The sequence below is a fragment of the Arvicanthis niloticus genome, chromosome 22 (assembly GCF_011762505.2).
Source record: "Arvicanthis niloticus isolate mArvNil1 chromosome 22, mArvNil1.pat.X, whole genome shotgun sequence".
Classification (NCBI taxonomy): domain Eukaryota; kingdom Metazoa; phylum Chordata; class Mammalia; order Rodentia; family Muridae; genus Arvicanthis; species Arvicanthis niloticus.
Window position 1 is genome coordinate 10,898,504 of NC_133429.1, and position 22,122 is coordinate 10,920,625.

General features: G+C 45.3%; 1 protein-coding gene and 1 long non-coding RNA gene across 4 annotated transcripts in view; one reads left to right on the forward strand and one right to left on the reverse strand.

The window, feature by feature from the left end:
- The window catches only part of Stab2 (stabilin 2), a 170,818-nt gene that overhangs the window by 94,561 nt on the left and 54,135 nt on the right, over positions 1-22,122 (reverse strand). For 2 of the 3 annotated variants that reach the window (XM_076919877.1, XM_076919879.1), the window contains 9 exons: positions 20,323-20,376; positions 19,949-20,029; positions 16,489-16,641; positions 13,370-13,432; positions 10,378-10,464; positions 9,636-9,722; positions 7,529-7,640; positions 4,221-4,401; positions 1,634-1,730 (listed from right to left, as the gene is read on the reverse strand). In XM_076919877.1, coding sequence (XP_076775992.1) covers positions 1,634-1,730; positions 4,221-4,401; positions 7,529-7,640; positions 9,636-9,722; positions 10,378-10,464; positions 13,370-13,432; positions 16,489-16,641; positions 19,949-20,029; positions 20,323-20,376 — 915 coding nt within the window. The remainder of the gene's footprint in view (positions 1-1,633; positions 1,731-4,220; positions 4,402-7,528; positions 7,641-9,635; positions 9,723-10,377; positions 10,465-13,369; positions 13,433-16,488; positions 16,642-19,948; positions 20,030-20,322; positions 20,377-22,122) is intronic. The other variant, XM_076919878.1, reaches the window with a different exon arrangement.
- On the forward strand, positions 1,447-17,098 carry LOC143436039 (uncharacterized). Its single transcript, XR_013106284.1, has 4 exons — positions 1,447-1,783; positions 10,304-10,813; positions 11,248-11,353; positions 16,977-17,098. It is a non-coding gene; the product is annotated as an uncharacterized LOC143436039 (long non-coding RNA).

Below are 22,122 nucleotides of genomic sequence, written 5' to 3' on the forward strand. Positions count from 1 at the left end.
GCAAGAAAAGTAGCAATGTACATGGAGACCACAGGAGGCAGAAGGACTCCACGAAAGGAAGAGAGGTCCAGGGGTTGTTGATGTCGGTGGGCCTCAGTCACTGAGAAATCTGGTGGCTAGGGCATGAAGTTGTGTCTAGATTTCATCCCCAGGCCCAGGAAAGTTCCTGAAAGGGGTTAAGTCTGGGAGAAATGATATAATTTGCTTCAAATCACTCTGGCCACATGTACCTTGGGAAGTGCCAGAGGAAGCAAGGAACTGAGCTGTCCAGCTGTGGCTAATGGATGAAAGTGACAAGGTCGGGTGGTGGTAGCCATGTTGGAAAGATACTAGGTGTAAGTGGGCATAGTAACAGAAGCAAAATGTAGGCAGGTTCAGTAATTCTCCTTAGTAAGATGACACTAACCATAGCTAACTCACTGGGCTGGGATAAGGAGTAAGTGAGATGGGATGCACTCTCAACCTTTTTAGCTATGAAGTGTGAAGCAAAGGTTGTTATTCTCAACACCTCACCTTCCCAAAGCCCCAGAAGATCAGGATTTGGGGAGAGCCACAGAGAACACCCACAAGGGAATCCTCTTTAAATTCAAAGTTTGGAAAGACAAATGTCACATGTTTTCTCTTATACTTGGATCTGAGATTATAATTGTCTGTTGGGGGGGTGGTTGTGTGTGCACATGCGTGTATGTATGTGGGCATGTGCATGTGTGCATGTCTTGGTCATGAAGCTAGGAAAGGAACCATGACAGTGGAGAGGAGACCACCCTCTTTTCTGGGGTTTGTTAGTTGTACACACTAATGGGTTTGGTCATGACATTTCATTTTGTCATGACATCATCGTCCTCAGTGTTCTCCTATCATGGGCTCCTCCACCCCTCCTCCTTCCTCTGCCTCTAGGGCCGCCTCCTACTTCCACGAGTGTTTCTACTGTGGAAAGAGTGGAGGGAAGAGACTCCTGGGATATCTGTGACAGGAAGGAAGAAGGGGGTAGGGAGAGGAGGAAGAGAACCAAGGTAGGAGGGTGGGGAGATGGGGGGGCGTTGGGGAAGAAGAAAGACAAGACAAAGCATGTATGTAAAGGCCCTTTAAAAACCCATTACTTTACATGCTATTTCAAAAACTCTGATATAAAAAAAATCTGACATTTTGAACATGCTTTGTACGTATGAATCAGGCACTGCTTTCTGGGATGTCTCTCCCTCAGGATTTCTTTTAAAAGCCTTAGGTCACAAAACCAGCCCCCAAATGGTAGTGCTGATATTTGTGTAGGGTGATGGCTCTGGTCTCACCTGGGCTGGGTTTACCAGGAAACAGAAGCCTAAAGCGTTTCTCAGAAGCCCTTCACGGCTGGCTGAATGCCCCTGACTTCAACTGTCAGCGCCTGCTCTGTCTGAAAGAGCATCCCTGCCAGAGCTGCCTCCTCCTCATACACCCACATAAAACCCAGCAAGCTTGCAGCGTCACTGTCGTGCACTATTCCGAGGCAGCCTGGCAGGTTACCAGTGTGGAAGGTTATTTTTTCCCCCCTTAATGAACTGCTTTTTATCTCCACAGAGTAGCTCCTGCTGTGTCTACTTACAAAAGGTAAAGGAAACAAAACCCAGGGTACCAGGCTCTGAGAAACCACACTCACGTTAGGACTACAGCCTCCTCTGGAGGTCAGTCCCAGGCAAGGGTCCTTCTTAGAACAGAGAGTTCCATCTCCTTCATAGCCCTCATTGCAGACACAGCTGTGGAAGAGAACGCACAACATCAGCCCAAGATACCGAACGCTGCCACGCAGGTATGTATAGCTGGCTAGGGAGGAGCCAGAAATGCCTGGGCCAGATTAGCTTTGTGTAGGAAGCCTGGGTGCAAACATGGGTGGATGATTTTGGGTGTTGGCTGTCAAGGCTGGCTGGGGATGCAAGCCCTACCTTAGCCATTGTGTGGCCTACCTGAGTCTCATCGCAGCAGGTGCACTTGGAAAATTGGTCTGATAGTTGTGGGAAGTTTATTGGAATTCACTGTCACCATCAGGCACACTGGTGGCAGCTAACCTGCTCTTACTGGACCAGAACAGGACTGTTTATAACCTTCTGCTATAGGCTAGTTTGATACAAAAAAACTGTGGCACAGGTCTGAGAATACTTGAACATATCAGGTGAGAGCTCTCTCCCCTTCTCTGGTCATTCACATACCACCCCAACTACACATACAGACACACACACACACACACATGTGTATCTCCTGTGAGATGATAGTTTCTAGTGTCATTCTCCTTCCAGAAATCTCTTCCTAAATATCCTACCGTAACACCTTTTCTATTTAATGTGGGCCATTTGCTCATTCACTGTTCACTAGTTGGTTGGATGGTTGGATCAATATTTATTGAATGTCCTCCCCGATGGATGCTGGAGATGCCACATGGCTTCCATCAAACCTCCACATCCTCCTGGAACTTCAGCAACATATGCTTAAGAAAGCTATCGACTATTTGTCCAGGATCAGGTTTCCTAGAGGAAGTGGATTTGTAAGTAAAGATGTCTTCAAAGCACAGGAATTTCTTAGCTTTCCTTCTGTTATGGTAAACACTGATTACCAGATTAACCAGACAGAGATGCACCCATAGAAGCTTCTGGGCACACGTGTGAGGGATAATCTAGATTTTAGCCGCTGGCACAACTGTGAAAGATGATCTAGATGAGGTGAGCCTCTAGGCACACCTGTGAGGGATTATCTAGGTTAGGTTAGCCTTGGGCACACTTGTGAGGGATCATCTAGGTTAGGTTAGCCTTGGGCACACCTGTGAGGGATTATCTAGGTTAGGTTAGCCTTGGGCACACCTGTTGGGGTTATCTATATTAGCCTAGGTTAGCCTCTGGGCACAGCCTTGAGGGATCATATTGATTAGGTTATCTGAGGTTCTGAGACCTACTCTGATACCACTTCATAGCCTCCGGTCCAGGACTGAATACAGAGAAAGCAAACTGAGCACACACATCATCTACTGAGGATCCCACGTGACCAGCTGCCTCAAGTTCCTGCCACCACATGTCCCTGCCATGATGGGCTATCCCTTGAAACCATGTAGGTCAAAACAAACTCTTCTGTCTTTAAACTGACTTTCTCTGAGTATTTTGTCACACTGGGAAGACAGATAAGTCTCCTTCCCTCTCTCCTTCCTTGATTCCTTTTTTTTTTGATATTTTTTAAAGGTAGAGTCCCAGAGAGCTGAAGTAGACCACCCAATTTGCCTCTGAGTTCCCACACAGACTTGACTCTGTGTTGTCCAAGTCCACAACTACAGTGACTGTATACATAGTGGGCTTCAGACAAACACACACACACACACACACGCACACACATAGACACAAAGTCACACACACACATAGATACACATAGACACACAAGCACATGCACATATACACATGGGCATATACACACACAAACACAGACATAAAGAGAAACACAGAGACACACAGAAACATACACAGACACACAGAGATACACATAGACACACATACACAAGCACACACACATACACATACAGACACAGACACACATAAACACAGATACACATACATGACATATACACACAAAGACACATAGACAAAGACATGAACACACATAGACACATGTATACACAGACACACACACACACACACACAAAGACATACACACAGATACACAGGCACACACACATCCTTAGAGACCAGAAGACAGTGTTGGCTCCTCTGGAGCTGTGGTTGCAGTCATGGGTGCTGGTAAAACAATTCAGATTCTCTGGAGGAGCAGCAAGTGCTCTTCCAGGCTCAATCACCTCCCTAATACCCCTCTCCCATCTTTTTGGATTTTTGAGACAAGGTCTTGCTATAGTCCAGGCTGCCTAATACAGCAATCCTCTTGCGTTAGCATCCTGGGTGCTAGAATTGACTATGCACACCCTGACCTTTTAAGTGGCTCATCATAATGATAGATCCAGCCTGGAACACCATGCCCTTATATTCTGTTCTTTTACTCTCTACTACTGTCCTGTTAGGTAGGGCACATCACTACTGTCATGAGGAAAGTGAAGCTCACAGAGGTAAGCCAACTTGCCCAAGGTCACGCAGCTGCTGCATTTCAAAGCAAGCAGAGCTAAGATTCAGATTCAGCTCATAGCTTCCACAAGACTGGTACTGTTAGCTGGGCAGAACATGCCTTACTTTATAATGCATTAGACATGGGCTGTGACTTACCTGGCTGTGTCATTGCTGTATTCACAGGTGGCATGGATGTGACAGAATTGCACATAGGGCCCACAGGCTGACATCTGCTTGTCGCAGAACCTCCCAGTTGTGCCCTCTTGGCATGTTCCTGACAGGCAGGCTCCATCGCTGTCCAGTCTGTTATCACATGTTCCATGAGCACATAGGCAGGCTGGAAGAGAAGAGAAAAGGGTGTCCAGGGCTCGGAGAACATATTATTGTCCACATATTATTGGAGCAGAGTACGATGGAGGATAGGGGTCATCTCTCCACCCCACCCCCAGCTCACTGCTGTCAATCAGAACTGGGTTGAAGTCAGGGTCACCAGCATTTCTCAGTGTGCCTTAGAGAGCTGAGTATCCCCCCGCCCCCGTCCCCTGGAGGGGGATATATTTGTCCACAGTATGCTTTAAATGTGCATGGGGGTGGGGTTGGGGCAGGTGAGAAAATGATTTTTGTGATATGGCAAAAGAAGCCAAGGAGCCCAATTTTCAACTACTTCATGGTTGGAGGTGTTAGCCAAGAAGTTTCTCACTTTCTGAAAACATTCTAGAATACATAGATAAGCTTTCTTTGTTTTTGTAAATAGGCTCATATGTTAATGCTCTACTTTCATTCACAGCAAACTAGTAATAATTAGTGGCCAGGTTTGGGTCCCGACTTCATTTGAGGCCTTGGACTGGCTTTTCTCCACCTAAGCAACCACCCTCAGTTCCAGGAGGTTGGTCCTGTCTACTTTCCAGATGAGCACACAGAGGCCCAGAGAGCTGAATCAAACTACCCAGTGTACCTGAGTTCCCACGCAGGGACTTGACCCTGTACTGTTCAAGTGTGCATTTACAGTGATTGCACACACAGTGGGCCATCATGTTAACCAGCTCTTCCACAACTCCTGTCATTTTAAACCTTAGTCACTTTACCTTGTTTTTGAATATTAGTATCTGAACATTTCAAACTGGGGGCTTAGTTCAATCTGGAAAGTGAGCAACTAAGTTTGATCCTCAGAACCCACTAACAACAACAACAACAACCCAAAAAACCACCCAGACAGTAGAGAGGCAGCGGCAGGTGGGTCCCTGGGATTACTGGCTGATGAGAGACCCTATCTTAGAAAACAAGGTGGTCAGTCCATGAGGAAAGACACCAGGGTGACCCTGGCCTCCACATGTGCTTGTATGTACATGTGTACATGTACATTCCCATGCACATGTACTCATGTGGCTTTCTACACGCACGCACGCACACACACACACCCCTCAGGCACCTGTGCGAGGGAGGGACATGGAACTTCTCAAAGGAAGGCTGCAAGAATTAGGGTTTGAATAACTTTCTAACTGAAAGGCTCTGAATGAGCCTTGCCCCAGCCAGGACTAAGGAGAAAGGAACTAGCATAGACAGATGCTTAGAACCAACATCCAGCAAAGAGTGAACAAACTCAAAGAGTCTGGGAAGTCACAACTGGATTCAACACAGAAATGAACTGCTATACCATGCTAAGTAAGCCAGGACTTCACTTGTGAAAAATAGAACTCCAGTGGCCACAAACCCAAGATGTGGGTCAAAGCTGGAAGCCACTTCCTGACCTGAGCCTTCACATCCTGCTGGAGATCTGACAAATGCCAAGGTTGTTGGGCTTTGTGATAAACTCCTATTTTTGTCTCAGAACTCTTACTTGGCACAAAGAACAAGCAGATAGGACTGAACAGCACTGATCTCTGCTGTGCTACTGGGTTCCCAGGCAAATACACCACGAGAGAGAGGGAGGCATGTTCTTAACAAATGTGAGGGGCTAGTGAGGATAGCAATATGTGAATTTATTGATTAATTAGAAGATATAATCTTTGTGCTAAAATCTCCCATTTATGATTTGTCTTGGTATTATGAACAATGTGTGATGTATTCTTAGGTTTTGTATCTGTGGTTCATCAACCTTGGATCAAAAATATTAAAAAACAAAACAAAACAAAACAAAACCCCTATGTCTGTTCCAAGTCTACACATACCTTTCCCTTGCCGTTGTTGCCTAAAAAATAGAGTATGGGAATTATTTGTGTGGCATTTATGTAGTATTTGGTATAAGTCACCCAGAGGAGATTCATATGTGAGGATATGTATAGAATCCAGGCAAACACTATAAACTCTATTTATATAGAGGACCGAGCAGCTGCAGAATTCAGAGGCAGGGAGGAGTGTAGGAACTAATCCCCTTGGATGCTGAGGACAACTGTGCAACATTGTCTTCATTTTCTAGATGGAAACATTGTAACATCTTCTTCAGGTCACAGAGACAGTAACTGTAGAAGTGAGAATTTGACTTTCGGCTGGTCTAACTCCACTGGAAACTCTTACCTATCCATTTCATGTTTTTAAGTTTCAATTTTAGCTTAGAAACAGACATATATATATATATATATATATATATATATATATATATATATATATATATATATATTTGAATATACATTTGATGTTATTTTTAAGAATAATTCATTTTCAAAGAGTATAGGACTGTATTAGTATATGCCTATTGTAGAACTTTCCATGCGTCCTTTTAGGCTTTTTGATATATATGTTACTGAGGTATAGTTACTGCTCTTAGAATAACAACAAAAACAGTAAGAGGTCACAATAGTCACTAGCATATTTTCAGTATATACTATGTGCTAGGTGTGTCTTAGGAAAAGTTTTCCATACATAGGTTGGAATGAATTTACAAAATGCTTACTAGTTCTTTCACCCTTATTTTGCAATTTGAGAGTGTACTCATCCAAGATCTTAATTTTGGGGCAGGAGAGTGGTGAGACAGGGTTTCTCTTTGTAGCCCTGGCTGTCCTGGAACTCACTTTGCAGAAGAGGCTGGAGTCCAACTCAGAGATCACCTGCCTCTGGAATTAAGGTGTGCACCACCACCTGGCCAAGGTCATAATTCTTAAATGGAAGAATTGATGGGTAAGGATTATTTGAAAGTGATCAGGTCTAGTTCTTGAAATGAGACTATCTGTGTCTTCATGGACATAGAAAGTGATTTCTAAAGTATGGTCCCTGGATGGGCACTGCCAGCACACCTGTTAAAAATGCAATTTCTCAGACTCATTCCAGAGAGAGTCAGAAACTCAGCAGCTTGTACCCAGCTGTCTGGTACATGCTATAGTTTGAGAAGCAACACTTTACTCCCCCCCCCCCCCGCTGCCAACCACCACACACCACACAAGCAAAATCCATAAGACACCAGACCACACCATTAGCATGCTCAGTATGAGAGGGGGCCCATGGAAGGGAGTCCGAGAAGCCCTACTTACTTCTGTTACACCGAGGTCCGTATCTGTTGGGGTCGGAGCAGAACTGACACATGGAACCTTGGAAGCCATCCTCACAAATGCAGGTCCCGTTGCCACCGAGGCCATCTATGCACTGAGAGCAAAGGCAGCCCCATGGGCAGTTAGGACATATGTGGCAGTCAGTGACTTTGGACTACTTGTGGGATGTGGAGTCATCTTGGTATCAAGTAGGATGGAAAATTAGTACCCCACTTGGGGATCCTGACCTAGGATTTAGAACCTTAAAGGGCAGGGTACAAGGGTGTATTGTTGTAGCTGTTGCCTCTGAACTGAAACATTGTGTGGTTAGAGTGAGGCTCAGCTCTTCGGTTAACTAAATTTCGGAGGCCCAGGAAACTCATAAAACATAAGACTCAAGAAGCCTAAATAGTCATGACCCACAGGAAGCCTTGCAGTTTATATAAGTAGGAGATGTGTGCTGAGGCAGGAGACTTTTCAGTGGGTCTGTCTGATAGTTGGGCAGACAGTTCCTCAGTGGATGCAGCTTTTTTGAGTCACAATTCTCCTGCTGGGGTGGACCTTTTCAGTGATGTGGCTGCTCAGAGTCACTCTGGCTTCCAGATGTAAACCCAAGCAATGTGCTGGTTCACCAAGAGAGACTTGGATGGTTTTTTTTTCCCCAGCGCTCTATCTGGGGTGAATATATCTGTTCATATCTTCTCAGGATACGAGGCTTACAACTGTGAACTGAGACCCTTCGCACAACCTTCAGAGAATGGCCTCAGGCAGACAGGGTCCTTCAGCTGAGGCCTGGCCCTGTTCCCTCTCTATTCTTGCTTGCCCAGTTGTGGTCTATACTGCAGGGTTTTCTCTCCATTGTAAACTTGCTTCTTCTCTAACCTGTATAGCCCTGACAAAACCAGGCTGGTACTGATTGCTGCACATCAAAGTTGGGTGTGGGCTACCTTCTCCAGTAAAGACCAGGTCTCAGGTTGCTACTGGTGTCTTACGCTTTACTTTCTGTGTAACCACCCCCTCCAATCCCCTGGTGGGTTTTTTTTTTTTTTCCTTTGCAAGAGCCATAGTTTAGATGTGGATCCACCCCAGCAGGAGAATTGTGACTCAAAAAAGCTGCATCCACTGAGGAACTGTCTGCCCAGCTATCAGACAGACCCACTGAAGAGTCTCCTGCCTCAGCACACATCTCCTGCTTATATTAAAGTCTCAGATCTATAGTTTTCCTACATAATCACAGCAACTGTTACCTTCCTTTGTTTGGTCTTGGCCTCCAAGTAAATGAGTTAAGCTTTGCCTTTTACATGTCACTAGGTTCTGAAGTTGGGTTTAAACAAAATGAAACAAAACAAAACAACCATTGGCCAATGTTATTATTATTTTTAAGAGCCTTAAAATCCTTCGACCTTAGGGCCCTCCACAGGTTTGGTGAGTGAGGTCCAGAGACTTTCAAGTTGTCCCAGATCTCACTGTGAACTACAGGGGAGACGAGACTCCCCTCTGCAGGCCCAGACTCCTCTGCTGCAGATACTTCCTGTTTCAGTAACAAATCCAATTATTTGGATTCCTGGGAGTGCTGGGCAGCATTGTGCTACTTTTTGGTTTAGGATTTTTCAACATTACTGCGTGACTTAAGAAAGGTCAGGAGGCTCTGCCAGAATCTGACATACGCAGAGGCTCACCATGGGGTCCCCAATGGAGGAGGTAGAGAGAAGACTGAAGGAGCTGACGGGGCTTGTGGGAAGAGTGATAATACCAACCAACCAGAGCTCCCAGAGTCCAAACCACCAGCCTGGGAACACGCATGGAGGGACCCATGGCTCCAGCTATGTATGCAGTGGAGGGTGGCCTTGTCGGCCGTGAAGGTCCTTGGTCCCATGAAGGTGGGATGCCCCAGTGTGGAGGAATTTGAGGGCAGGGAAGGGGGAGTGGGTGGATGGGTGGGGGCACACCCTCATAGAAGCAGCAGGAGGGGGGATGCGATAGGGAGTTCCTGGGGGGGGTGTGGAAATGGAGAAAGGGGATAACATCTGAAATGTAAATAATTAGAATATCCAATAAAAAAAGAAAGGTCAGCACACACGAAACAGTGTGAACTGGGGACTGGACTCACCTGCCCATTTCCAGAACACGGATTCAAGAAGCCTCCTGGACATGGGTGGCAGTCAGGCCCGAAGAAACCTTTACAGCATTTTGGTATCTGGAAACAACACACATGTTGCCCCTGGAGACCCCAAGGAGGGCACTGATTTCTCAAAAGAGAGGTGGTTCTGATTTCTGCTAGTGGGATACAATGGCAACCCTTCTAATGAACTTGGCTAGCACGCTACCACCAATCTATCGGATGTCTCTCATGTGAACAGGGAAGGGAGCAGATGGAGGCTTATGCTTATAGAAAATACAGGAGAGTTGGGAAGAGTCAGCCTGCATAAACAAGAGAAATAATGGGGCTGGAGATCACTCAGTGGTAGGAAGAAGGCTATTGAAACGGAGTGCTGGTGTATAGAGATGGAGTTTGAAGACCTGTTGGGTAGTGACGGGTGGGGTCAGGAAGAGGGAGACTGGAGAGATGAGTCAGCCCTGCACATCTGGATGAGCATTCTGAAGAGAATATCCAGTGAGCATATAATGAGGCCAGCGTGTGGGTAAGAGCCACATGGAGATGTCATGGGCATTGTGAAAAGGCAGGGGGACTCAGTGATTCAGGTAGGTGGTAACCTGAAGACACTACCCAGTCCACCTTTTGATTCCCATTTGGGAAAACATTCTAAATTCCTGCAGGACACTTGTGACCATAGCTGGGAGCTTCGCGAGTCTTGGTGTCCCGGATGAGACCCTGGTTGTACCCTCCTCACCTCCAGAGTCACATTACAATATCGGGCACAGCCACTTTTTGGGTTCCGTGTTCTGCTGCCGTAGAAACATTGGTGTGTGAAGATCGCCTGGAAGAAAGCCGGTAGGTAAAAGCATTGTTGTATGCATCCCAGCATCCCTTGTGGCTCACAAGCCTCTCCCTGGCCAGCCACTCTACTCCATGATATCAGAGCAAGAGCAAACACCAGCACACCCAGGTTCAAATCAGACAGACTGCCATCTTCACAAGACCTCTTTCTTTGTTGGTAGCATATAAGCCAAGCTTTGAACAGCCTTCGGCACAAGGATCTGGACACCTCTTCTCGTTATAGCAGATACTGTAATCGATCAGTGAACATTCTAATTCCTCCTGCATGTGGTCTGGCTTCTTCTTTTGTTCTACTGCCATCCTTAAGCTATGTAGACATTTTGGAACCAGTAAGTATCTATTGCTTCTATTTTGGAAAAAAAATCCACCGACTAAAATAAATATCAATAGCTCAAGGCTTTCCTCTTGGACTCAGGAGCGGATTAAGTGCATCCTTCTGCTCTCTAATCTTGGATGCTCATGCTATGCCCATTTATTGAGGACTTGCAATAGTTGAGACACGTTGCTGATGTGAATTGCTTATTTGCTAATTAATGCAAATGTTTTTCATATTTCTTCTTTTAATATATAAGGGAATTGGGGATCAGATAGGCTGAACCACTTTTCCCACCTAGCCCTGCTAATGCCTGGTCCAGAGACTCGGTTGGCTCTAGGGTGCAATTGGACAATAACATTGAAATCAAGTTTCATCCCGAGAATTTAGTTCCCAGTTCAAATTTTGTATTAGACACATCATTGTGTTGACTTTATCTCTTTGTCTTAGGCTCTGCATATAGGAAGAGACTGATGAGACCACAGCAGGCCACAGGATCCTAAAATCTTATCTATAGAACTGCAATTCTGAGGTCACAGAAGAAGGCATGTTTGAGGTAATTAACCAGTTATAAATCTAGGGATCTCAGGAGCTTTTATGGTTTGTCCCTATTTCCTTCTCTTCTTCCCTTTAGTCTGAGGCTGACTAAATGGTGTCAGACTCACAGACACCAATCCTGATTCTATTACATGTCAGCTATGTATACTCACCTTGATCCCCAAGTCACACTGCAGCGATGCTGACGATATATATCTTTCTGAGGTTTGATGGTCAATATTGACTGTTAACTCTATAGAATCTAGAATTGCCTAGGAGACAAGCCTCTGGGCATGCCTGTGAGGGATCACCTAGATTAACCGAGATCATGTAGATCGTCTAGGGAAGGCACCTTCCTGAATGAGGCAGTACCATTCCATGGGTGAGGCCCCAGAATACATAAAAAGGAGAAAACTAGCCAGCTCAGCACTGGTATTCATTTTACTCTGCTTCATGACTGCAGATGCAATGTGAGAAGAAGCCTCATGCTATGCTTTCCCTTTCTGTGGTGAACTGTATCCCCTTGAACCGTGAGCTGAAGTGAACCCTTCCTTTCTTAGGGTGATTTTCATCAGGGAGTTTCATTACAGCAGCTGAAGAAGTAATTACCACTCCATGGTTGCTGCATAGAGTGCCAGCATCCAGCTAGCATTGGGGTACCAACTCATCCTTCTCCTTCTCTTGTTTCCTGGTTCATAATTTCCCAAGAGACTTGTGGGAAATTGCTTCATTAAACACAATGAATGCTTGAGCACCCACACCCAGAAGTTTAATGTTCTTCTTTATTAAGTATTTCCTACTAGGAGTGTACTAAAGACCTTGTCTCTTTCCATAACGATCTAGTCTAATATTGAAAGAATCTTCTGTTTGGGAAAGTCTTTCTTAAAAGGCAGAAATTTCTGTCATCATCTGCTTTTTCCAACAGAGTACTTGGTATATAATTACAGATTGTGTATAATTGTACAACATCTATCTATCTATCTATCTATCTATCTATCTATCTATCTATCTATCATCTATCTATCTATCTATCTATCTATATCTGTCTGAATTTCCCAAGGCAAAACCCAAACCAATATGATATCTTATTTATTTGGCCCACAATCAAGCAGTGTGTCTAAGAGATGATCAGACTTCAATCAACACGTGAAGAATTACATTAAACATAAAACGTTTCAAATAGTTTCAGAGTTATTTCCTGAAATTTATTTTTATTCTTTTAATTTATATTTACTTGTGTGTATATGTGTCTGTATGTGGGTACCTATGGAGTCCAGAGGGAGGGTACTGGAAACAGGAGCTGGATTTACAGATGGTTGTGAGCTACCTGACGTAGGTGCTGGGCACTCAGACCTCTGGAATGACAGTTAGTGTTCTTAACCATCAAGCCATTTCTCCAACCCCTATTTGGATTCTCTTTGGAAAATAATAAATGTGTTTATGGGATACAGTGTAATATTACACATTTACAAGGGAAATGACTAATTCAAGCTAATCAATGCCATTACTGCCTCATCTATTCATTATATTTTTGTGGGGAGAACATTTAAAATCTATTCTTAGTATTTTTTTTAAGTACACAGGACATTAGATGCTATCATATACCATCAGGATACTGTCCCTAACCTGAGACTTATTTTTCTTGTCTAACTGAAAGCATATTCTCTTGTGTATTCCTCTAGAATGTATGCTTGGTAAGAGCAAATACTAACACTGGGCTTTATTTGGGAGGGAGAAGTATAGAGCCAGTACCGGGAGGCTGTTTGCTCTTGGCTACTATGAATTTTATTCACACTAACCCCTTTGTTATCCACAGAGAAAGAAAATTAGGAAGACGAGGTTAGGAGACTGAACCAGGGTCAGCTAGGGATCAAACACGTAATGGTGGGGTCTCCTCCCCTCACTCCTGCTGTGGTCAGAGGTAGGCAAGGAGCCACACATTAGCCCAGGCTTAAAGAAGGAAGCTGGCAGAAAAGATGAGAGAGGGCAGAGTGGGCTAGCTCAGGGGCTCATAAAACAGCCCTATCACACTCACCGTGGGCTTCGAGTCAGCAGGACACTTGCTCCAATGTTTCAAGGAACAGCTGACGCAAGTGCCCTGAAGGAAAGACTTCGGTCAACAGAGGCATTCCTGCTTTCCCAGAGACAGCCTTCAGGGGCACGCCCTCGGGACATAGGCATCTCTCCTGGGGAAGGCAGCTCCTCCTCCTTCCCAGGATGCAGGAATGAAGCCAATGCCGGATGAGGGTTGGGAAAGTTGAATCTACCCACCAACACCTGCTTCTCTCTGGACAGAACAGCCTACAAACAGGCTGCAGCATTCTGGTCTCTCTTCATGAGAAGCACCTGCCTCTGGGGAACCCTTCCACCATTCCTCTCCAGGGAAAACGCGTCGGCACTGGCACAGGGCTAAGGTGACCCTTCCCCATTTGCTGAGTAGTGATAAAGCTGAACAACAGACCTCTCATTCCCACCGTTGCCTCTGCTGGGTCTTAATTTGGGACAGAAGAGACAAGATGCCTGTCCTCACATCATATCTATCTGCCTCTCTGCCTCTCTGCCTCTCTGCCTCTCTGCCTCTCTGCCTCTCTCTGCCTCTCTCTGCCTCTCTCTGCCTCTCTCTGCCTCTCTCTGCCTCTCTCTGCCTCTCTGCCTCTCTCTGCCTCTCTGCCTCTCTGCCTCCCTGCCTCCCTGCCCCTGCCCCTGCCCCTGCCTCCTGACCTGGCTTGTAAAGTGCTATTTATTAAACATCTAAAGTCCAAACAGAACATGGCTGCCTTCTGCTATGTTCTGAATATGTCCAAAAAGGAGATTTTAGGAAGTTCCAACTATTTATACTCTTTCCAGACCTAAATACATACTTTCCAGAGAACTCATTTGGACTTTTAAGACATCCAATCAGTCAGGTAGTGGTGGCACATGCCTTTAATCCCAGCACTCAGGAGGCAGAGGTGGGTGGATCTCTGTGAGTTTGAGACCAGACTGGACTGCACTGGGAGTTCCAGGACAACCAGGGCTAGATGGAGAAATCATGTCTTGAAAAAACAAAACAAAACAACAACCCCCCCAAACAAAACCCCAAATCCAAAACGAGAGAGAGAGAGCGAGAGAGAGAGAGAGAGAGAATCAAAACCATCCTGAACTAAGAAGGGCAGGCAGAACTGACTTTAAGCCTGGAGAAGATAGTGAATGTTGCAGAGCAGAGGAAGGATTCATTCTTAGCTGCTGGAAAGTTCTCCCTATGGAAACACAAGTCTTTGGGTTGTAACTCCAACCCATATCTTGAGTTTGTCCCTTGAGAGATGAGGAACGAGCTTTGGAACATAGCCAGCAGCAGAACATGGACAACAGGGAATTGCCCTGTCCCTCTACAACCACAGAGCTGCCTGTAGGGGAAGGCGCTGAAGAGCACATTGAATGATTGAGTCCAGTCTCTTCTCATTTCTGCAGAGCCAGACTTTCCTAATAGGGTCACATCTGGTTTAGGAGGGCGCTGCTCTCTCTGGTTTAAGCCAGGCGAAGCGCCCACCAATGGAGATTATTTCCAAAGTAGGAACCAAACCGTTGCTGCCAGGGGCTGGCTAGGAGAGCAAATGTTTCAACCTCCCTTAAGAAGGGCTGATCGGAGAGCTGTAAAGTTCTCCAGATGGCATCTGACTTTCAGAAATGAAAGCTTAAAACAAACAGTCATTGTATCATCGAAGAGCCCTGGGACCCAAAAGCCAGTCACCATTCTAAGTTGGTGCTTAGCTATTCCCAGCTTCCCACAGGACTCGAACAGGAAAGTGAAGTGCTAGCACATAACTGGAATACCAAACTTGGCAGCTGATCCAGGAAGGTGGGGAGTTCAAGGCTAGACTGGGCTACATATTGAGACCTGGTTTCAAAAAGAGGAGAAGGAAGAAGAATGAGAACAGGTAGAGAAAGAAGATTAAAAAGTAAAATTAGGTGCTTTTTTTTTTTTTTTCTCTCCCGTGTTCAGTGCCTGTGTTCCAAAGATACCTCGAGATCAATCATTATGATTAAAATACCTTGCAAAGAAGGAGTGGGACCTCTTATTGCTGTGATTTGGGCTTTATAGGCCCATAGTAGGTTAGAGATCAGATGTGGAGGAATGTTGGAATTAAAGGTGCTTTGATTAAACCTGACTGAGCCAAAAAACAATCAATACAGAGTTCGATAAAGTCACTATCCGTCACAGAAGGTGATGGAGAGTCAGGTACTGGAAATGAATCAAAGAAAGACAAGTCACTGGCCAGAGCATACACCTGCACAGGAAGTTTTATCTTTGGTCCTTGTTGCAGAAAGAAAAGCTATGAGCCTTGAGCAGCTGTCTATGGGTGACTGGGCAATGGAAGAAAAAGGGAAGAGACTAATCTGAGCCCCAAGGGAAAACCCTGCTCAGGTTCTGCCTCAGTGACAGAGTAGTCTGAATATCAACTCTCCCCAAGTGCATGTCCCCCAAACCTTAGGATGTGGCTTTATTTGGAAATAGAGTCTATAGACATCCTTGGGCTAGGGTGTTCCCACATCCAGTGGCTGTTGTCCTTCCAAATATGGGAGAAGACACACGGGGAACACAGCCACGAGAGGAGAGAGCAGAGATGGGAGTGCTCGATTGTGAGATAAGGTGTGAGGAGGGCCTCAGAGAACTGTAGGATGACTGGGAATTAGTAAAGTGGCATGTGTTTATGTCTCAAGCTACTTAGGTGGCAGAGGCAGGAGGATCTCTGAAGTACACAAATGTGAAGCCATTTTTGAGCACATGGAGAGCCTCAGTAATAATAATAATAATAATAATAATAATAATAATAATAATAATAATAAACAATAATAGAATCCTGGTATTTTAGGGTCTCCAAGGACAGGTGGCCTTGTTGACACTCTGATTTTAGATTTCCGATGTGATAGGATAAATGACTGACATCTATGATCATTTGTTATGGCCACACCAAGAGCCCTGCTCACCTGCAGGCCATCTCCAGTAGAAACTCCACCAGAACCTTGGTTCACGGCTGTAGGACCACATGCCTCCTCATGGACATGCGCCCTCACGGGGTGGTTTTAGTGGTCTCAGAACCGAGCACAGGAGGCTGCCCATGGCTACACCCCCACTGCTCGCTCTCATTTCCCGAACTTTCTAAGCTCCTTTACCAGTTTCAACTCGCTCTTGGTTTCATTGCATCGGTGGGGAAGGATCGGCAGGATGGAGGGAGGAATGAGAACTCCGTTCAGTGTGTAAATTCGGCCGTTTTTGGCAGCGACCTCAGTTTCATCCACGGCCACGTTGTTTGCCAGAATCTGCCCCTGAGAGAAGAAGCATTGGCGTCATCCATTCTGTTGGCGGCGGGGCCCAGAGCCATCCCCAGGCAGATGCGCGCGGTTACAGCATCTCCAAACCGCTCAATATAACTCGATCTCTCCTTGGAGGGAAGGTTGCTATTAGGTAGTTTTCTATCCGGAAATGATTGTGTCTGTGAACTGAATCCCTTTCTGGGCAAGGGTGTCCCTGCACATGCTGAGGTGGCGCAGAGTCCGTCCGTTTCTACTTCATAAAGCACTTGCTCATTTCATCTCTTCGTTCTCAAAGGGGGATCCATCTAATCAATACATTTACTGACCTCAGATTAACCCTGTTTCAGGCCCTGCGGATACGTCAGTAAACAGGCAGACTGCGGCTTAGCAGCTAACGGAGAGAGCAAATATGAATGACGTCACCAAGCTTTGTGAGTTCTACTTTCCCCATACCTGCTCCTCCTGCAGATCAATGGCAACCTTATCCTTGTTGCTCAAACCAAAAGCCTGAGTCATGCTTGGCTTTCTCAGTCCTTATCACCCGCCAAATATATTAGCAAGGCTGGCCATGGTGGTACATGCATTTAATCCCAGCACTCAGGAGGCAGAGGCAGGCAAATCTCTGTGAGCTTAAAGCTAGCCTGATCTACATAATGAGTTCCAGGACAGCCAGGGCTACAGAGTGAGACCGTGTCTCAAAACGCGCACAACGCACGCGCGCGCGCGCACACACACACACACACACACACACACACAGAGAGAGAGAGAGAGAGAGAGACAGAGACAGAGACAGAGACAGAGAGACAGAGACAGACATGTTTTGTTGGCTTTATCTTCAAAAATGTATTCATAATTCAATCACTTCCTACTATGTCCCTGGCATTCCTTGTGCAGGACACCATAATTATTTATTTTGTTTGTGTGTATACATAGGCATATGGAGGCCAGAGGCCAACTTAGGTTCTATCTTATCTTATCTTATCTATCTATCTATCTATCTATCTATCTATCTATCTATCTATTCATCCATTCATTTTTCTATCCATCCATCTATTTAGATATGGTCTCCCACTAGCCAGGCACTCATCAAGTAGCAGACAGATTGACTAATGAACCCCAAGGATCCATCTCTCTCTGCCTCCCCAGTACTGGGTTACCACCACACTTACGGTTTTTGATGCGGGTTCTGGCCTAGAACTCAAGCCCTCTTGGTTGAGTGACAAGAACTTTACTGACTGAGCTATCTCCTAGCTCCTACTGCCATTTTTATTGGCTCGTTGTAGTCAAGTCTCTTAACTTGTCTCTCAAATGGTGTATCTTATCAGATCATTCTTCCACAATCCTCTGGTTGGAGTAAGAGCCCTGACGTCATAGTGCAGATGGAACCCAGCCCTACCTCTCCATCTCTTGGATGTGTGACTGCTTCCCATCCCCTCTTCCTGTTGCTGCCTCTGCTCTGGCCACACTGTCTTCTTGTTCCTCAAGCAGCTCAGCATGTTTCTTACTGTGCACATTTGTTTGTGGCTGCTTCTCTCTCTAGAAACTTCTGTCCCTAGAGAGTCACACTGCTGAGACCCCTACTTCCTTCAAGTCTTTGTTCAGATGTTTTCTTCTTTGTGAGACCTTTGTGGAACTTTAATCTAAAATGCTAGTCCCCTGAAAGCAGAAGGTTGGCTAAGAGTTGGAGGAAGAGTTCCAAAGATCAGGGAGGGGGGGAGCAGAGAGGGGTCATGGGGGATACAGAGCAGGACAAACCATGGGTGGTTTTCTTTCATATACAGAATCTAGGTTGAGTATATATATGCATACATATATGTGCATATATGGCATGAAAACAGGGAAGGAAGGCACTATGGGGGTATTGTAGAGGGAAGCAGGGGAGATATGCACAAGGTACAGTGATGTACGTATAGAAGGCACGTATAGACATGAAAATGTTATAATGACCCATCATTTTCCATGCTAACTAAAACAATAATAAATGGATGGGAAGTGCCACTCTCACTTCCTATTCTCACTTCCTGCTTGGCCCTTCCCCCATCATTGCTTCCTAGGATAATCTTTTCCCCTTAGCATCTTTATTAATTACTTCCTACTTATTAGAATGAAAGTTCCATGCAACCAGAGATTTTTGTCTGTTTGCTCCTGTGTCCTTCCAGACACAGGACAGTGCCTGGTACATATTGGTATTCAGCGGATGTCTGCTGAATGGATGAGGTCATCATCATCATCATTGTAATTGTCATCATCATCATCAGTGGACAGATGAACCAACAGGAGACCATTCTTTCTGTGCTCCTAGACTTATCCACCCCAGACAATGAGCTTCTCTTAGTTCTTAAGTAAACCATGCACCCTCAGGGCTTCTCACATACTCTCCTTTCATTCTCTTTTATTCAACTGGACAAACTCATTCTACTTACCTCTCAAGCCTCCACCTACTGCCTTTCCCAGACTCCTCCTCTACTTGCCTTCACAACCTCTCTGACCAACACCCTTCACAACAGCCATTCACTGATCATTTAATGGATTGTTACTTTCTATTTTCTCTGCTAGGATGTAAGTCCTTCTTTTTTTTTTCCCCTTCTTGTTTTAACCCAGACTGTTGCTCATGTAGGTGGTACTGGCTGAAAGAACTGAGCAAAGAATGGAACAGTTGTGAAGATGTGAGGACCATGTGTTGGTATCCAGAGCCAAGTGGCAAACCAGCTCCAAACTCAGGAATGTCACACACAGGTGCTCACTTCTCACACTCACCTGCCTATGTCACAGCCTAGATAAAAGGCGAACCTTTCCCCACCTTCAACCCTTTTTCCCTTGTCTTTCTCTCCTCTTTGTCCCTGTTCTTTCCTAATAAAACCTATGCCACATGGAACTGCTTTGGCCCGGTGTGGTCTATCTAGATGTGAGCTGCCATTCAACACAACACTGTGAACTAGGGGAGATGGCTCAGTAGGTAAAGTACTTGGATTTCAAGTAGTACAAGATCCCTAGTATCTGTCTATAAAAAGCCAGGCATAGTAGCATGCATTTCTAATGCTGGGGAGGTGAGCTCTTGTGGGTTTCTGGGGCTCACTGGCCAGTCAGCCTAGCCTATTTAGCAAACTTTAGGCCAATGAGAGACCTTGTCTCAAAAGGAAGAAGGCCTATGGGATGATGCCTGAGGTGGTCCTCTGGCTGCCACGAGTACACACATGTACCTGCATACACAGGAGCATTCCCACAGATGTTATCTAACAAGAAAAGTTGTGAGTTGGTGTAGAGGAATTATCAGAGTGAACATGCAGGAGTCAGCACCAGCTGTGGGCTTCTCACTTACTTTGCTGGTTATGTTAAACTTGATGATCTGGTTGGCCATGCTCCTGATGTGGGGTGTCGAAACCAGAGTGGTCACTTCCAGCTGCAATGGGAAGAGATCAAGGAGTCAACGGCAGCCACGCACAGAGTCTCCATCTCTCACAGTCTGCGCTGCAAGAGAAGTCCTGAAATAACAGGGGCTTTGACGGCACGACTATTTGTGGCTTTAAGGGGTTCTTTGATAACAATATCGAAGATAACAGTTAGACTGAAGGTCTACTCAGAGCTGATTAAGTGCTACAAATAATTCTCTAGCCCCAATATATTGGAATTCAAGACTAGGACATGGTATTTTAGAACCCAGGATAAAGTAGTTTGAGGAAGAATAGGGCCAACCTGTGTAAATGCAACAATGTGGTATCTGACAAGTTCCAGAAGTTTTCTAGAGCCCTGCAAAGGAACCGGTACATTATGTCAATCAAGGAAGAAAACTCTGCTAGCCCCCCTCCCCCTTTTTGAGAACCTTTCACATGAATGATTTTGGATATTAATTGTAAATGACAATGACCCAACCGCTCTATAGGGAAATTGAAGATAAGAAAAATTCCATGCACAAATGGCTGACACTCATCAAATCTCTTGGCTGTTCTAAAAACACAGCATGTGCATTTTGTATAAACCCCAGCATCCCTGTGAGTAGAGACTGTCATTAGCCCATTCCATGTGTGATAGATAACATTATCAAAACACACCCAAGTCACCCAGCTTCCTCGATGTACAAACCCAAGCTCTCGGCCACTCTGCTCCATCATCCCTGTGCACATCTCAGTTTACATTTGAGGATGTCTATAACACCCTTCTATGTATGTTTCTCATTTGCTCCATAAGTCAACATGCTCTGAGGATGCTTGAAACTCTCTTGCCTTTCTCTCCCCAATTCCTTGTGTTGATTGTCTACTCGACTGAATTTAGAATCACTGAGGAGAGGGATTTCAGGGCATGCCTGTCTTGATTGGTTAATTAATGTGGGGAGTCCCATCCTAACTGTGGACAGGAGCCCTCCCTGGTCGTGGGGTCCCTGATTGGATGGCATGGAGAGAGGGAGATGGGCTCAGGCAGGCATTTCTCTATTGCTCTCTTCCCCTGACTATGGATGTTCCATGTCCAGCTTCTTCAGATTTCCTGCCTCGGCTTTTCTGCCATGATGAACTGTGAATTACAGTTAGCTTTTTCTTCCTTCAGCTGCTCCCGTGAGAGCATTTTATCATAGGAGTGGGTAAAGAAACAAAGACCCCCCCTCTACTGTTTTTTGTAAAATAAAATTCATAACCCTTTGTTGCTCGAGGGTTTCCTCTACCGATGTGTTAATATGACCTTGAACTTTGTGAGTTCGATTCCTTTTGTTTCAGTTTTCTTCAAAAGGAATCTTAGAGTTTACGAGGCACACCTTTATAATCCGTCACTTTTACTTTTGTCTAGTTCGATGACAGAGTCGTACATGGATGAGGCTTGTCATCAGTGGTTTCTGGACTGAAACTGGGGTTCAGAGAGAAAAGGACTCCATTAAGGAAACACACATTCTGGAGCCAGTGCTTGAAGTGGGGCTTCTAAGGAAAGCAGTTTTTCCATGGACACTTTCTGTCTTCCCTCAAGGCTCCTCTCTGGAGATAGTAGAAATACAAAGAGAGGGGCACACTCTAACATCTGAGATATTTTAGCCCCGGAAGGCCCTAGCTGTGAGGAAGGGGTAGAAACGATTATTCTATTCTTCACTAGAAATGGTATCAGCAAACCAGTTTCTGCCTCAGAACAAAGAACCCAGGTTCTATACTCTTTGCAGGCAGAAAGATTTGATCTTCAGAGAAAAAGAAAATCGAGGTCCAGGAGTAATATTGGTGCTGGCTGGCCAGTTTCTAGATACAAACAGTCTCATAGGAGTGATGAGAGGCTATCGGTCTGACCCCATAGTCTGGCTGGAGGAGATCCACATGCTCGCTTGAGAGCCAGAAGGAGCCCGCCTCCAAGGGAGAAAGCTTTCTGAACAAAGGCAGAAAGTAGAGAGCTTGATTTTTCTCTATTATAATTTCACTTATTTTAGCCTTAGTGCAAGCCATTAAGCAGCTGAAAACTCCTTTATTATCATAAAAGGCAACAGTCTTAGGGGGCCATATAATCTCAGAATTTTAATAGTTTCCC